Source organism: Acomys russatus, chromosome 5, assembly GCF_903995435.1.
Source record: "Acomys russatus chromosome 5, mAcoRus1.1, whole genome shotgun sequence".
In the NCBI taxonomy this organism is placed as follows: domain Eukaryota; kingdom Metazoa; phylum Chordata; class Mammalia; order Rodentia; family Muridae; genus Acomys; species Acomys russatus.
In genome coordinates this window covers 21,330,967-21,346,672 of record NC_067141.1, presented here as the reverse complement: position 1 = coordinate 21,346,672, position 15,706 = coordinate 21,330,967, and the positions used below count along the sequence as shown (strand labels likewise).

The 15,706-nt window shown below is 48.0% G+C and overlaps 1 protein-coding gene across 1 annotated transcript; it reads left to right on the top strand.

Annotated features, from left to right (window-relative positions):
* Positions 1-1,151: 1,151 nt before the first annotated feature.
* Positions 1,152-2,280, top strand: LOC127189072 (interferon-induced transmembrane protein 3). Its single transcript, XM_051145590.1, has 2 exons — positions 1,152-1,457; positions 2,000-2,280. Exons 1-2 carry the CDS (start codon positions 1,209-1,211, stop codon positions 2,147-2,149), a joined length of 399 nt encoding a protein of 132 aa, XP_051001547.1. The 5' UTR covers positions 1,152-1,208; the 3' UTR covers positions 2,150-2,280.
* Positions 2,281-15,706: the final 13,426 nt, after the last annotated feature.

The window sequence follows — 15,706 nt, the reverse complement described above, 5'->3', positions numbered from 1 at the left end:
CCCAGTCCAGAGCCTTCCTCTGCTACATGGCCTGAGGCCTAGCAGGAGCTTCTGTGAGGGAGCCGGTGAGTGGGTGGAAACCACACTGCCTATCTTCCAAGAAGCAGGACCTTATTGGAGATATTGATTAAGCTAGCAGCAGCTAAAAGGATTGTCAAGGGCTGACTGTTGGAGGTGCTGATGTCCTTGTGAGAGACTCAAAGAAGACAACAAAATTACTAGAACCTGGAACTGGGGGTGGGGGTGGGGTGGGGGATGGGACAGCCCCCAAGGCCAGAGTTCTAGGAACGGTGGGTGCTTCAAGACACCTGAAGCCCATCTGGTAGCCTAGTCCTTAAGGTGCCGCTACCAAGATAGAACGCAGCTATCACTCCTAACAGGAGGATCCAGGCCAGCCCCCTCCCCCACTTTTTTTTTTTTTTTTTTTAGTCAGGGAAGGCTGCTAAAGTGAATCCTTCAGGATGACCAGGAGTAGCTTTTCTGGCCACAGCCCCCACCTCACCACGTGTTTGAGACAGCTTTTCTGGCACGATGAAGGTCCTCAGTGGCCATTGCACTAGCACTAATAAATTGTGAGAGGGGAAAAAGAGAAAAGGGAGTTGCTGTAGGCACAAACATGCCAGCCCTGGCCCATTAGGTAATAGCCAAGTGACCTAGGATCATTTAGTTCCAACATCAAAGTCCAGTGAACTGACCACACTTAGGGCACCAGGTATCTGCAAAGAGAGACCCAGCTCACCCTAACCTCTATCTGCACCAAAGCCAGTGTTACTGGCCACCATTGTGAGTGTGGGGGGCTCTGTGGGCACCCTGTATTGCTGAGAGAAGAGAGGGTTCTATTACTCACCCCCCACCCCCACCCCCGACCTCGATAGTCATGTGTGAACACCTGCAGCTTTTAGACTGAGCTTGGCAGACTCCAGGACCCCTCAGTTATAAACAGTGAGCTCTGGGCCTTGGGGCAAGTCCTGACTTGGGTTGGTGAACAGGAAGTTTCCCTGATTCACAGTCCTTCCTGACATCCTGCCCTGGAGTAATTTGATCCACAGGCTTTTTAAATCCCCGCCTCTCAGCACTCAGCCAATTCTCATTAAGCCAAAATTCATGAAAAGGAAACTTCTGAGAAACCGAAACCACGGGAGAAAGGCGGGTCCAGAGAGCTCGCATCCTCTTCTCTGTGCCCTTCACTGCTGGTTTTGCTCCGCACCATGAATCACACGTCTCAAACCTTCCTTACGGCTACCAGTGAGGGACAGCCCCCGAACTATGAAAGACTTAAGGAAGAATATGAGGTGGCTGAGCTGGGGGCACCCCACGGATCAGCTGCCTTCAGAACCACCGTGATTAACATGCCCAGAGAGGTGTCTGTGCCCGACCATGTGGTCTGGTCCCTCTTCAACACACTCTTCATGAACTTCTGCTGCCTGGGTTTCATCGCCTATGCCTACTCTGTGAAGGTGAGTGCGGCTGAGGTGGGAGTCATAGCAGAAGAAGGGGCGTGTGAGCCTGACGCCCCGTCTACCCAGATGGTACCTGGGGGATAGGGGGGTGGGGCGTGGGGGTCTTTCATTTAAAATAAGTTTGTGTGTGCATTCTTTCTTCTATGGTGTGTGTGTGTGTGTGTGTGTGTGTGTGTGTGTGTGTGTGTGTGTGTGTGTATTTAAAGACTCTCCTGGGCAGACATAGGGTGAGGCCACCTGGGGATGCTGGAGTCAGATGGTCCCAGGGCAGTCTAGAGGAATGCCTAGAGTGTCCCCTTCACCTTGCAGATTGGGGTGCTGCTAGCCTGTGTGGAAAGTGTACAGGAGATTCGTGGGGGAACAACACTCCATCGTGGTGGGGTGAGCAGCAAGTGCTAGGGCCTCCTGGGTAATTAGAGTATGTAAAATGATCCTTGACCTAAGTAGGGGCAGATGCAGTCCACAGGGAGTGTGATGGGGAAACTGTCATTGCGTTTGCCTATTAGCTCCAGGGCCACTGACCATCTGCTCTGCTCCAGTCTAGGGACAGGAAGATGGCGGGCGATATGACTGGAGCCCAAGCCTACGCTTCCACAGCCAAGTGCCTGAACATCAGTACCCTGGTCCTCAGCATCCTCGTGGTTGTTATCACCATCATTGCTGCCATCTGCATTGCTTTAAACAATTAAACCTAATAGCGGGGCTTTTGGCTGTTGGTCCTGACATGTGCTCCACCGTCCACTGCTGCGTCCCTCCGTGCCCCTTTACCCCTCCCTGTATACAGATGTAACACACTCACTCACCTAGCCAGAGTGGATTCAATAAAGTGCATTGAGAGCCGCCATACTTTGACTTTGGTTTTATTCAGCTTACCACTTCAGTCTTCCTCTCTGTGAGATGGGCACGTAGGTTATGCTCAGTTTGGCAGGTTTCTGGCTTGACCACTGTGGACATTTGCTGGTCAAAGTCCTGGATGGTATTTGGCTGCTCCAAATTGGGAGAACTGGAGCTTCATTCGATCCTGGCCCTATAGTACCAGGGCACCAAGTCCGGTTCTGAAGTGGAGGACCTGGCCCCGGATCCTTGCCCTTCAGGAAGAAAACCTGGACCCAGACAAGATGTGCCCCAAGTTCCACTGGTGCTGTCTTGGTGCTTTCTGTAGCCCCATGGGCTGACTCTGTCCAGCATTTGCTGGGCGCTGTGGTGGGAGCCTGATGTCTGTCCCCTGCTGGTCCCACAGCAGCACTGCAGTCTTCCCCTAAACAAGGCTCAGACTTGCTGCCCTGGCACCCCCTACCGGCGTTCTGCACACATAGTGACCATGTGACCGTGTGTGGGACCTCTCCTCTGATCCTGGTAAGGGTGAGCTTCAATGGAGCCCTCCTCTGCCAGGCTATTCAGGATTCACTTTTTGGGTCTCGGTGGCCTTAGTAACCACATTCCCACTTCACTTAGATGCACTGAGTTTATGAGTCTCCTGCAGGGGCGGGGGGAGGCGGCCGTGGATGGGTGCTATCTGTTTCTGTTGGTGCTGGGATCCAATCATGCTTGCCACAGGTGCCTTTCCAAGGGTGCTTATTTCTGGTTCCCAGAGGCAAGCATCTCAAGAGTTGTCTGGGTCAGCTGGGCATGGTGGCACACACCTTTAATCCCAGCATTCGAGAGGGAGAGGCAAGTGAATCTCTGTGAGTTCGAGGCCAGCCTGGTCTACAAAGTGAGTCCAGGACAGCTAAGAATACTCAGAGAAACTCTGTCTCGAAAAACAAACAGAGTTGTTTGGGTCTTCTCCCCCATGGGACTCTGCCTGTTCTACTCCTTGTCTCCTAAACCATTGAGGTGGTTTTTTTTTTTTTTCCTTGTTTGTTTTTTTCGAGACAGGGTTTCTCTGTGTATATTCCTGGCTGTCCTGGACTAACTTTGTAGACCAGACTGGCCCCGATCTCACAGAGATCCGCCTGCCTCTGCCTCCTGAGTGCTGGGATTAAAGGTGTGTGCTACCACGCCCAGCCCTTGAGGTGGGTTTTAATGTCACCACATTCCCTGGGGCAGCATGGTGGGTCTGACACGTGTCTTGGGTGCTAGTGGGGAGATGCTGTAATAGTTGCAGCTGGGAAATAGGGGTGGGGGATGAGGGATCAGTGTCTAGTAGAAAGGGGGTAGGGGCACTTTTACAAGTAAAAACATTTGGGCTTCTCCTCCAGGATGGCAGAGCCCCCATAGTGGGCCAGAACCCCAACTTGTCTCCCAGCCCAGAATCTGACAGAGCTGACAGAGAGGAGACTAGAGAAGTGTGTCCCTTTCCAAAAGGCAGCTGCAAGGGAAGTTCAGAGTGCCCCCTTTACTTCAGTCTCTCTCGGGATGTGAGGCTCACTGGGAGAGTGTGTGAGAAGAAGGTTTGGGAAAGGTGGTTGATGGACCAGCTCTGAGGGATAGAAGCTCCTCTGCTGGTGGGGGACCTCCCTCCCTGTCAAGCACTTATGGTTTTCCGGCACACGTTTTTCATAAAGAGATCTTGTCTTATTGGGGGTGGCTGAGTACTAAAGGGGTACAAATGAAGCAGACTGGAGCTGGAGAGGGAGGAGGCTGCGGGAATGGAGAAATCCTACCCTGCGGTCTAGTTTGTATGTTTCACTGACTGAGAGTCAAGAAACGAGAGAAAGCCAAAATTGCTGCCATGACTGTCTTAATAGTTTAGTTTTTTGAGACAGGGTTTCTCTATGTAGCCCTGGCTGACCTGGAACTTACTCTGTAGATCAGGCTGGCCTCGAACTTGGAGATCCCTCTGCCTCTGTGTCCTGAGTGCTGGGACTAAAAGCATGCACCACCACAGCCTGAAATTTTTTTTTTTTTTAATTTTTGAGACAGGGTTTCTCTGTGTAGCCTTGGCCGTCCTAAACTCACTTTGTAGACCAGGCTGGCCTCGAACTCACAGCAATCCACCTGCCTCTGCCTCCCGAGTGCTGGGATTAAAGGCATGCGCCACCACGCCCGGCCTAATAAATCTTTATGATAGGAGCCAAACAACAACAACAACAACAACAACAACAACAACAACAACAACAAAGGTCCAGGCGTGGTGGCATACACCTTTAATCCCAGCACTCGGGAGGCAGAGGCAGGTGGATCGCTGTGAGTTCGAGGCCAGCCTGGTCTACAAAGTGAGTCCAGGATGGCCAAGGCTACACAGAGAAACCCTGTCTTGAAAAACCAAAAAAAAAAAAAAAAAAAAAAAAAAGATTTATTTATTGAGATGAGTGCTTTATCTGCAGAAGAGAGCATCAGACCATGTTGTAGATGGTTGTGAGCCACCATGTGGTTGCTAGGAATTGAATTCAGGACCTCTGGAAGAGCAGTGAGTGCTCTTAACCACTGAGCCATCTCTACAGCTTGGTTGGTTCCTATTGTAATAATTAAACACCCCCCTCCCCCCGCCTCCCACCTCCCTACCCCTAACTATTTCATTCTGTCTTGTCAGGACATTTTTCTTGGAGGGGCCTAAGGGGAAGGAGCCCCTCAGGTTCCCAAGGGCAGTGCTGGGCAGCTTCTCCCTTCCTGCGACAGCCCTGTTAGTCCTGAGAAGGTCATGCAAATTTTCTGTCTGGAGACTCTGGTCAAGACTTGACCTCCCCCACCCTGCTGCTTAGGGAACTGGTACTGGAGTTTTCTGCAGGCTTGGAAGTCTTCTCAACCCAAGTAAAACAGCTGTAGCCCTTCACTGTCCCTGATCAGAGCCATAGCCTGGCCCCACGCAGCCTCTTTCACGGCCAGAGCAACCTGTCTTAGCATTTCTCCTGCTGTGATAAAACACCATGACCAAAAGCAAGTGCTGTTTGGAGGAGTGCTGTTAACTGCTTGCTCCCCACAGCTTACTCCACCTGCTCTTCTATACCGCCCAGGAGCACTTCCTCAGGGGGAGCACCTCCCACAGCACATCAGTCGTAGTTAGGGTTACTGTTGCTGTGATGAAACACTGTCCCACAGTCCCCCATCAACAAAGCAACTTGGGGAGGAGAGGGTTTATTTGGCTTACATGTCCACACCACTGTTTGTCTTTCTTAGGGTTTAATTGTTGTGAAGAGACACCATAACAACTGCAACTCTTTTTTTTTTTTTTTTAAAGATTTATTTATTTATTTATTTAATGTATATATGAGGAATCTATCTGTATGTACACCTGTATGCCAGAAGAGGGCACCAGATCACATTATAGATGGCTGTGAAGCACCATGAGGTTGTCAGGAATTGAACTCAGGACCCCTGAAAGAGCAGACAGTGCTCTTAACCCCTGAGCCATCTCTCCAGTCTCCATGGCAACTCTTTCGTTTGGGGGGGGGATGTTTTCAAGACAGGGTTTCTCTGTGTAGTCTTGGCTGTCCTGGACTCTTTAGACCAGGCTGGCCTTGAATTTACAGCGATCCACCTGCCTCTGCCTCCTGAGTGCTGGGATAAAGGCATGTACCACCATGCCCGGCTCCATGACAACTCTTTTTTTGTTTGTTTGTTTGTTTTTGTTTGTTTGTTTTTTGAGTCAGGGTTTCTCTGTGTAGCCTTGGCTGTCCTGGACTCACTTTGTAGACCAGGCTGGCCTTGAACTCACAGCGATCCGCCTGCCTCTGTCTCTTGAGTGCTGGGATTAAAGGTGTGCTGGGGTGGGCTGGTGAGGCAGAAGGGGAATGGGGGAAGAGGGAGGGAGGGAGGGACGTACTGGGAAGAAGGGAGGGGGCTACAATCAGGACACAAAGTGAATAAATAAATAAATAAAATTTTAAATAAAAAAAGTAGAAGCGGCCCGAGGGAGCCATGAAAGCCAGCCAGAAAGCAGCATTCCTCTATGGTCTCTGCTCCTGTTTCTGCCCTAAGCGCGCCTGCCTTCGCTTCCCTCGATAATGATGGACTGTGATGGTTTGAATGACAGTGGCCCCCATAGTCTCATAGGTTTGAATACTAGGTCCCCAGTTGGTAAAACTGTTTGGGAAGGCCTGGGAGGTGTGGCCTTACTGGAGGAGGAGTGTCACTGGCTCTCCCCCTATGCCCTCTCTCTGCCTCATCCAGTGGCATGCCTGCTTGACGGCTGCCATGTTCCTGCCATGGTACTCCTAAGACTCTAACCCTCTGGAACTGTGAGCCCCAAATTAAACACTTCCTTTTCTAAGTTGGCCTGGAGTCCAGCTCCAATGGGTTCAGATCCCAAAGAGGTTTGGAGTTAGTGAGGGAAAAAACCGACATGATCTGAGGGTAAATCAAGGCTGCCAGGTGTGGTGGCGCATGCCTTTAATCCCAGCAGTCGGGAGGCAGAGATAGGCAAATTGTTGTGAGTTCAAGGCCAGCCTGGTCTACGAATCAGAGTCCAGGACAGCCAAGGATACACAGAGAAACCTTGTCTCAAAAAATTGGTGGGGGGGGGGGGGAAGAAAAAAGAAAAAAGGCTACACTTTTTAAAAAAAGATTTACTTATTTATTATGTATACAGTGTTCTGTCTGCATATACATCTGCAGGCTAGAAGAGGACACCAGATCTCATTATAGGTGGCTGTGAGCCACCATGTGGTTGCTGGGAATTGAACTCAGGACCTTTGGAAGAGCAGCCAGTGCTCTTAACCGCTGAGCCATCTCTCCAGCCCAAGGCTATACCTTTTATACTCTATTTTTGCATAATAGCTTAGCCACAAGCAATATTGAAAACAGACTTAATGATCCAAGAAATGTATGATCTTTTCACAGATTGTATTTTTTTGTTTGTTTGGTTTTCGGGGTTTGCGGGGGGGGGGGTTGAGACAGGGTTTCTCTGTGTAGCCTTGCCTGTCCTGGACTCAAACTCACAGCAATCCACCTACCTCTGCCTCCCAAGTGCTGAGATTAAAGGCATGCGCCTCCACCAATGGACCTCACCGATTGTTTTTAACCAACCTATTTTAGTCCAAATTTTCAACATCCAGAATGAAAGAAGTCATCCACTTTGATACAGTATTTTTCTTTTTGTTTTGCTTTGTTTTTTCAAGACAGGGTTTCTCTTGTAGCCCTGGCTGTCCTGGACTTGCTTTGTAGACTAGACTGGCCTCGAACTCACAGAGATCTGCCTTTTTCTGCCTCCTGAATGCGGGGGATTAAAGGCGTGCACCACCCACCCTGCCTGGCCAGTGTTTTTCTTTAAAGCAAAAACACTAAGTTCAGCAAGAGCCTAAGTGTGTATTGTTTTCTAAGGTCTAGCAACCCTGCCAGGTGCTCTGTTCCACTTCCTCCTGCACGCTCTCAGCCTCTGTGGTCAGGGGGTGCCAGACTGAGTCATGAGAAACAAGCCTGTAGAAGAAGCCGTTTTCATTCCTCGAGGAACATGATGGAGCATTTGTACCACGCAGCCTGACAAGCATTGAGCTGTCTCCTAGTTGTGTTCCCGTGTGCCTTAGACTTCCAGTATGGGTCTGTTTTCCTTATATGCTCCCCAAGGGAAGGTCCTGATATCTTCCTCTTTTTCCAATATGCCATGCCACCCTAATTCCTTCAATGTGTATTCCTGTATATGGCAGCGGGGAATCGAACCAGTCTAACTTCTTAACAGTGTCTGCGTCTCCTGGAGCACACCGGACCTCGCTGTTCATCCCGCATGGCACTCACCCAGGGAGTCAATCGCGGGCACTGTTCCACACTTACTAACTGAACTCTTGCCCTCACCTGCCAAGGCCTCAGGCTCTGGGTCTGGGCCCCTCATTTCTCTCCATTGTGAGCTTTCATGCTTGGGCCAGGTGCACCCAAGAGTTCCTGGCACCACCTGTCAGTTAATAAATCTTTAACTTTTTCTAGTCTTGATGCAAACCAGAGATCAAAGGGGACCCCCCCTTGTGCAGGAGTAGGCAGAGTTATCACGGTATATGGCTCCAAGGTGAAGGTGGCAGAGATTTTTTTTCCCCAAAGAATTATTTTGTGTAGAGAGACTGCCATTGCATACATTTACATCCTTTACCAAAGCTCATACAATATTTTCCAATGGAGAAAAAAATCATAAGAAAATTCCCATAACACCTAGTGAAAAATCATTAAAAAAAAAAAAAAAAAAAAAAAAAAAAAGAAAGTAAAAGGATGCTGGAGCAATGTGCTCCTTGATGTTGATATGCTGGGACTTCGTCAAACAGCAGTGGTCGCCATGTGGTCCTCGCCAAAGTGGCCTTGGTCACAGTGTCTTATCTCTGCCATTAAAAAGTGACCAAGACACCCTCCCCCAATTGCTTTTTGATTATGACATTTATCTCAGCAACAGAGAAACAAATTAGGACAACCCTGTGCCCCTCCACCCCCACCCCCCACCCTCACCCCCCATCCCCACCCCCCGAGAAGCCTGTAGGAGAATGGCGACACAGGGGACTCCATGTCTTTCCTGACAGAGGCAATGCAGGAGCTGAGGGATGGTCAGAATCAAGGCGAAGAACACAACAAATCATCTGCCATTTAACCTATTCAATAACTTCACATGGGGCCAATATTTCAAATTTCACTGCTTGGCAGGATGGATGAAGGGGGGGGGGAGTTGCCAAAACATGACTGCAGGGCCTCCTGTTCCCTTGATGTACCCCCTTAACCACCAGAGTCCAGAAAGCTAGCATGGGATCTTCTGTGCTTCCTGGCATCTGCCTGAGCAACTGTCCTCACCTCCAACCCAGAAGTGACATCCTAGAGGGGTCATCAGTTTGGTCCTGAAATCCTGAGCATAGAAGGTAAGGAACAAAAGAAGGAACCCAGATTGTTTTGATCCTGTTTTCTTGGCATTTGCTTGATTCAGCCCTGTCCAATCCTTGTACATTGGCCAAGGCAACTTATAGAAGAAAGGACCTATTTGGCACACGGTTCTAGCATCTATTATGATGGGAAAGTGTGGCAGCTAGCTGCAGTTGTGTGTGCTGGAGCAGAAGCTGAGAGCTCACATCTTAATCCACTACAGGAAGCAGAGAGAGAGAGAGACAGAGACAGAGAGAGAGAGAGAGAGAGAGACAGAGAGACAGAGAGACAGAGAGAGAGAGAGAACGGGGAATGCGTGTGGTTTTTGAGACCTCAAAGATTGCCCCAATGACGTATTTCCTCTAACAAGGTCACACTTCCTGAGCCTTCCAGTCAGCCACCAACTATGGAATCAATTATTCAAATGTATGAGAAAATGGGGGGCATCTCATTCATACTATAGGAGTTTAAATGCCTATGAACTAGAATGGTTGATCCTAACTGATAATCTCAAGAGAGAGAGAGAGAGAGAGAAAGAGAATACTGGTGCTTTAAAATTTACCTTTTCTTTGCTTGTTTTCTTTCTTTCTTTAAAAAAAATTTATTATTATTATTATTATTATTATTATTATTATTTTGGTTTTTTGAGACAGGGTTTCTCTGTGTAGCCTTGGCTGTCCTAGACTTACTTTGTAGACCAGGCTGGTCTCGGACTCACAGCGATCCCCCTGCCTCTGCCTCCCGAGTGCTGGAATTAAAGGCGTGCACCACCATGACTGGCTTTCTTTGCTTGTTTTCAAGACAGGGTGGCCTTGGCTGTTCTAATCTTATTTTGTAGACCAGGCTGGCCTTGAACATGCAGAGATATTCCTGCCTCTGCCTTCCTGAGTACTTGACTCTTAAGATTTACCATTTAGGGCTGGAGAGATGGCTCAGAAGTTAAGAGCACTGGCTGCTTTTCCAAGCTTCTATAATAAGATCTGGTGCCATCTTCTGGCCTGCAGGTATACAGGCAGGCAGAACACTGTATACATAACAAAAAAATCTTAAAAAAAAAAAAAAAAAGATTTACCATTTAACATGTTGGCAGCCTGTCTCTTCAGGAGACACCACACATATGGCTCATGAGACAGGGCAAAATAACCTCTCAACATTATAAAACACCCTGTCTCCTCTCAGCCATGGGATGTGATGCCTCCTCTGGAATTTGGATTGGGTTTATTGACTGTTGGCAATCCTTCATAGTAGGAGAGGGTGGGGAAGGCTACTGGCACCTCACCTGAGAGTCCAGCCAGTAGGTCTTGCACCTCCCCACCAGCTGTGATTCTGCCATAGTTGCACATGGCCTTGGGGGTCTCAGGATGTGAAAGAAGCATAGGGGGGGCCCTGGGAGCGGGGAGGGGGATTAATCGAAGGGAGTACTCCACCAATGCCCCTATGGGGGATTTGCTGAGGGCTACTTTATTTTTTATGGAGTGGCTGCTTTGGGCTAATCCAAGCTCTTTAAGTTATCCTTTATCTATGCTCTATAACTACTCAACAATAAAGTGATTGGTTCACCAAATTAGATTTTGGTGGAATTGCACTTTGATTGGTTGATGAAGCCCAATAAGGAGGGGACAGATGCTTGCTTACGTCTCCCAGGGGAAAGGTTCTTGCAACAAATGCCTCAGTAACACAGTTGTCACTCACAGACACAGTAGACACATCATATTCCACAGGTCACATTGCCACGACAGCACTTGGGACTACAGGGCAAGCCAGTGCCTCGTCACCTCCCCATACCCTAGACGTTACCAATGCGCATGCAAAGGCAAACATAGACAGCCCATGGACCCCTTTACAACTTTGGGGGTAGGGGGCTACACCCTAGGTTTCTGGTCTCACAGAATCCCATGACATGCATCAGGGCCAGCATGTCATTGCAAAGCTACAAAACAGGCCTCTTCAGAGGCACATACCTGCGTCTCTGAGGCCTATCATTTGGAAGCTTTCTGAAGAAGGGACGACTGCAGGTAAGCTTTTTTTTTTTTAATCACCCTTTAACCCCAAACCATGTAGAGTTGCAAACCACCTCCTTGATAACTGAGTCAAAGAAGGTACATTTAAGGCATCTGAGTCCATGTTCCAATAACGGTTGTTGATAACTCTATGCTGTCGTCACCTCCTCCTTCTCCTGGACACAGGGTCTCACTATTGACCACAGAGGAACGTGTTATTCTGACCTACAACATAGACTCACCTGATCTAACCTTGCCTCATTTAAGGCTAAAAATGCCCATGGACTACCAGGTCATGAAACACCAGGTTATGAAAAGAGTGGAGAGATGACGATACAGCACAGGCAAGAGGTTAGGCTTGAGAGAACCAAGGAAACTGGCAGCTAAGTCTTGATAGCTGTGTTCCCCAAAGGTCAGGATATCCTTTGATTGGATTGTTAAACATCCTTGATGTTGCAATTAGGATATTGCTACTGTACCGGGAACTAAGGCTCTAGAGCACTTTCCTGTCACACGTATGCACTAGCCATGGATGTGCACCCCTAAAGGACTCGGGCTCCACTGTAGTATCACTTTCAATGTTCTTGTTTTGTTTTGTGTGTTTGTTTCTTTGTTTTTTGTTTGTTCTCATCTCCTCTACCCTACTCCCTGCAGCTCACCGGCTCCCCTCCCCCAGCTGTTCATCTTCCTTATAACTCAGCTGCCTACTCTTGCTGTTCTCTCGTGCTCTCCTATTTCACTCTTCTCTCTTCTCTTGCTAGTTGCCATTTCCTACTGTGTTCTCTCTCTCTCTCTCTCTCTCTCTCTCTCTCTCTCTCTCTCTCTCTCTCTCTCTCTCTCTCTCTTTTTCCAGACAGGGTTTCTCTGTGTAGCCTTGGCTGTCCTGGACTTACCTTGTAGACCAGGCTGGCCTCGAACTCACAGAGTTCCGCCTACCTCTGCCTCCCGAGTGCTGGGATTAAAGGCGTGCGCCACCACGCCCGGCTTCCTACTGTTCTTATCTCCTGCTGTCTCCACTATTCTGTGCCACTTCCCTAACCCTGGCCGTGTCCAGTCTTCTCTCTTTGCTCTCTGCTCCAGACTCTTCCAGGTACCTCTGGTTATTTTGGGTCTTATGCACAATAAAAGCCTTCTCCCTAATAATGGAGCAGCCATGCCATCAGTTGCTTTACTGCACCCCCCCCTTCCAACAAGAAGACTCTTCTTGTCCAAATGTCTCATAAATGCACTGCTTTTCTTCTTTCTGCTTTCTGTGCTGTGAAAACCCTGTTCCCATGATCCCCTCTCTAGAGCCAGTTGCCATATGCGGGTCTCCCATCTCAGATCTGGCAGCATGCATGCATTGTCTAAAGTTAATTCTCAGCCAGGCGTGGTGGCGCACGCCTTTAATCCCAGCACTCAGGCGGCAGAGGCAGGCGGATCCCTGTGAGTTTGAGGCCAGCCTGGTCTACAAAGTGAGTCCAGGATGGCCAAGGCTACACAGAAAAACCCTGTCTCAAAAAACCAAAAAAAAAAAAAAAAAAAAAAAAAAAAGTTAATTCTCTATGGGAGTCCAAAAATGATTCAGAAAGAGAAACCTCAGTTTCAAGAATTGGACAGGCCAGCTATATCCTAAAAGGAAGATCTGGTCTACCATGATTTTAGAGGGAAAAGCCAACCTTCCATCTTCCTCATAACTTTTACAAAAAACATTTGAGTTCACAATCATGTTGAGTGCACTGGGCTATCTGCTCGCCTCATCCATCCAGTTTCTCTTGCCTTGTATGCTTTTTAAATTTGTTTGTTTTAGCATTTTTTGGGGGGTTTTTAGTTTCATTTTTTGGGTTTTTAGTTTCATGTGCATGGCCTTTTGCCTGCATGTCTGTCTGTGTGCGGGTGTTGGGTTCCCTGGAATGGAGTTACCTACAATTACGAAATACCATGTGGGTGCTGGGGATTGAACCTAGGTCTTCTGGAAGAACAGTCAATGCTCTTAACCACCGAGCCAACCTCCAGCCCTGGAGTATAAGTTTTAATTTGTTTTTTATTAAATTAACTTCTACTTAAATTGGGGATCTTTCTAGAAAAAGAAAAAGAAAAAAGAAGGAAAGAAAAGAAAAACAACTAAGAATTAAATAATCCTTTAATATCTTGGTGCCATGGCTCACATGGCCTTTCATCAAAGGCAAGATGGAGGCCTCTCTGTCTCTGGCCACTTGTCTCCACTCCTCTCTGGAGCTTGGACAAGCTCTACATGTCTCCTGAATCTTCTGACAGCTTGCATGTCTTGCAAATATACCACGCATTTCTTCTCTGGTTACTCTCTACTGCATGGTCTCACCATGAAATGCCCCTCTTACCACTTCCCTTCCTCTGTGGCTACTTATAACCCCGGTTAATCTCTGCTGTCACCCAGCAGAGCTCTTTCACTTCTCTCTTTGATTGATGGTTGAGGAGCTGAGGCTTGCCAACTCCTCTCTTTGTTGGTTTCCTTTTCTCGCCTAGAAACTCCGTGGGACTGAAGGCTCTTAAGCTTGGCCAAGAGGGAAAACTTCCAATTGCTAAGGCAATTTGATGAGATCCTGATATGCCTTGCTTACTGCACTCTCCCTTAGTGCTATGGACCAGGGCTTAGAGCTCAGCACTTTCTATGGCCAACAGGACTCAAGATGCTGTGTCTACTGCACACATCTCTTGATCTCCCATTGCATGAAGACATGCTCCTGAGATTCTCCCTTCCTTCCCGCTTCTGGGTGCCTCCAGCCCCTGGTGGAAAAGATATTCCCCTTATCCCATTTGGCCTTTTACAATCTAGCATTTGAGTTCCAGAAAATTTAAAGCCTGTAGGCTCTTGTTTATCAGATCCAGGAGGATGAGTGTGTGTGTGTGTGTGTGTGTGTGTGTGTGTGTGTGTGTGTGTGTGCATGTGCTTGCATGTACACATGTGCTTGGGCATGCATATGCATTACATGTATGCATGTTTTTAGGCACGTGTGTTCTGGTGTACACCCACATATATGCACATGCATGTGGAGGTCTGAGGCTGACATGGAGTACTTTTTTCTATTGCTCGCCCCCTTATATACTGAGGCAGGGTCTCTCATTTGAACTTAGTGCTCACTGACATGGTTAGTCTAGCTAAGCCATCTTCCTTCAGGATCCCCATAATCCTCCTGTGCTCTGGGGTTACAGGGAAGGTGTTATATCCACCCAGTATCCCCATAAGTGCTGAGAAGCCAGATTCTAGTCCTCAGCCTTCAGCAGCAAGAACTTTGTCCTTTTTTTTTTTTTTTTTTTGGTCACTTTGTAGTCCAGGCTGGTCTTAAACTCATAGCGATACTCCTGCCTCTGCCTTCCAAGTGCTGGGATTAAAGGCATGTGCCACCATACCCAGCTGAAAAGATAATTTTTTTCCACAAGAAAGTTTTTTTTATATAAGATCCCCCCCCCCAAATGACTGGCCAAAATTGGGAAGGAGGAGGCAAGAGGCAAAATCGGAAGCTTAAGCAATCACGGGCCTGAATGAATCGAATCCTTTGTGGAATATGTGGAGAATTTAAAGATCTCTATTGACTGAAGCTTGGTAAAAGTCCCAACATCAAACTGACAGAAAACTAGAGAGGAGTTCTCTATTTACATCGATGAGGTTCTTTTAAAATAGTGACGTGTTCTTTGTGACATTTATAAAACCTGGCTTGAAGATGCTGGGCGGTGGCAGCCTATGCCTTTAATCCTAGCACTCAGGACGCACTTGCAGGCAGAGAAAGAGAGAGACCCAGGACAGCCAGGGCTATACAGAGAAACCCTGTTTTGTAAAGACAAGAAAACCAACAACCAACCAACAAACAAAACCAAAACCCAAAACAACTGGCTTCAACAACAATCACGACAACAACAAAAAATACATTACTTCTGGGCTGGGCATGGTAGTTACAGGCCTTTATTTCCAGCTCTCAGGAGGCAGAGGTAAGCAGATCTCTGTGAGTTTGAGGCCAGCCTGGTCAACAAAGAGAGTCCAGACCAACCAAGGCTACACAGAGAAATCCTATCTTGAAAAACAAACAACAAACAAACAAACAAACAAAATATCACTCTCTCCTAAAGACTGGTAAGGCTATCTTCAGCTTCAACAACTAAGCTTAGAGGCCTAATCCAATGAGGACACAGGGCTGAAAAGGAGAGCTGATGTTTCAGCCTTTGTTTTCCAAGATCATCGAGGACTCAGCAGACTGTGGGTCTCCTTTGCAAAGGGCCTACAACTTTGGTAAGTCACATGTCCTCTTGACCAGAGAGGCCATGGAGACCCCAGACAGTGGAGGGTCAGTGTACATCCTGAAAAGATGACTGTTCTTGAGCTGGAGGAGATGGCTCAGTGGTTAAGAGCACTGTCTGTCCTTCCAGAGGTCCTGAGTTCAATTCCCAGCCGGAAGTATGAAACTGAGGAGAGGTGAAGACAATACGAGGCAGGACACAGATTAAACATAGGTTATGAGAGCCAGTCAAGATATTATAAATAAACATAAGTCTCTGTCTTTATTCAGAGTTGGGGCGGACATAGAA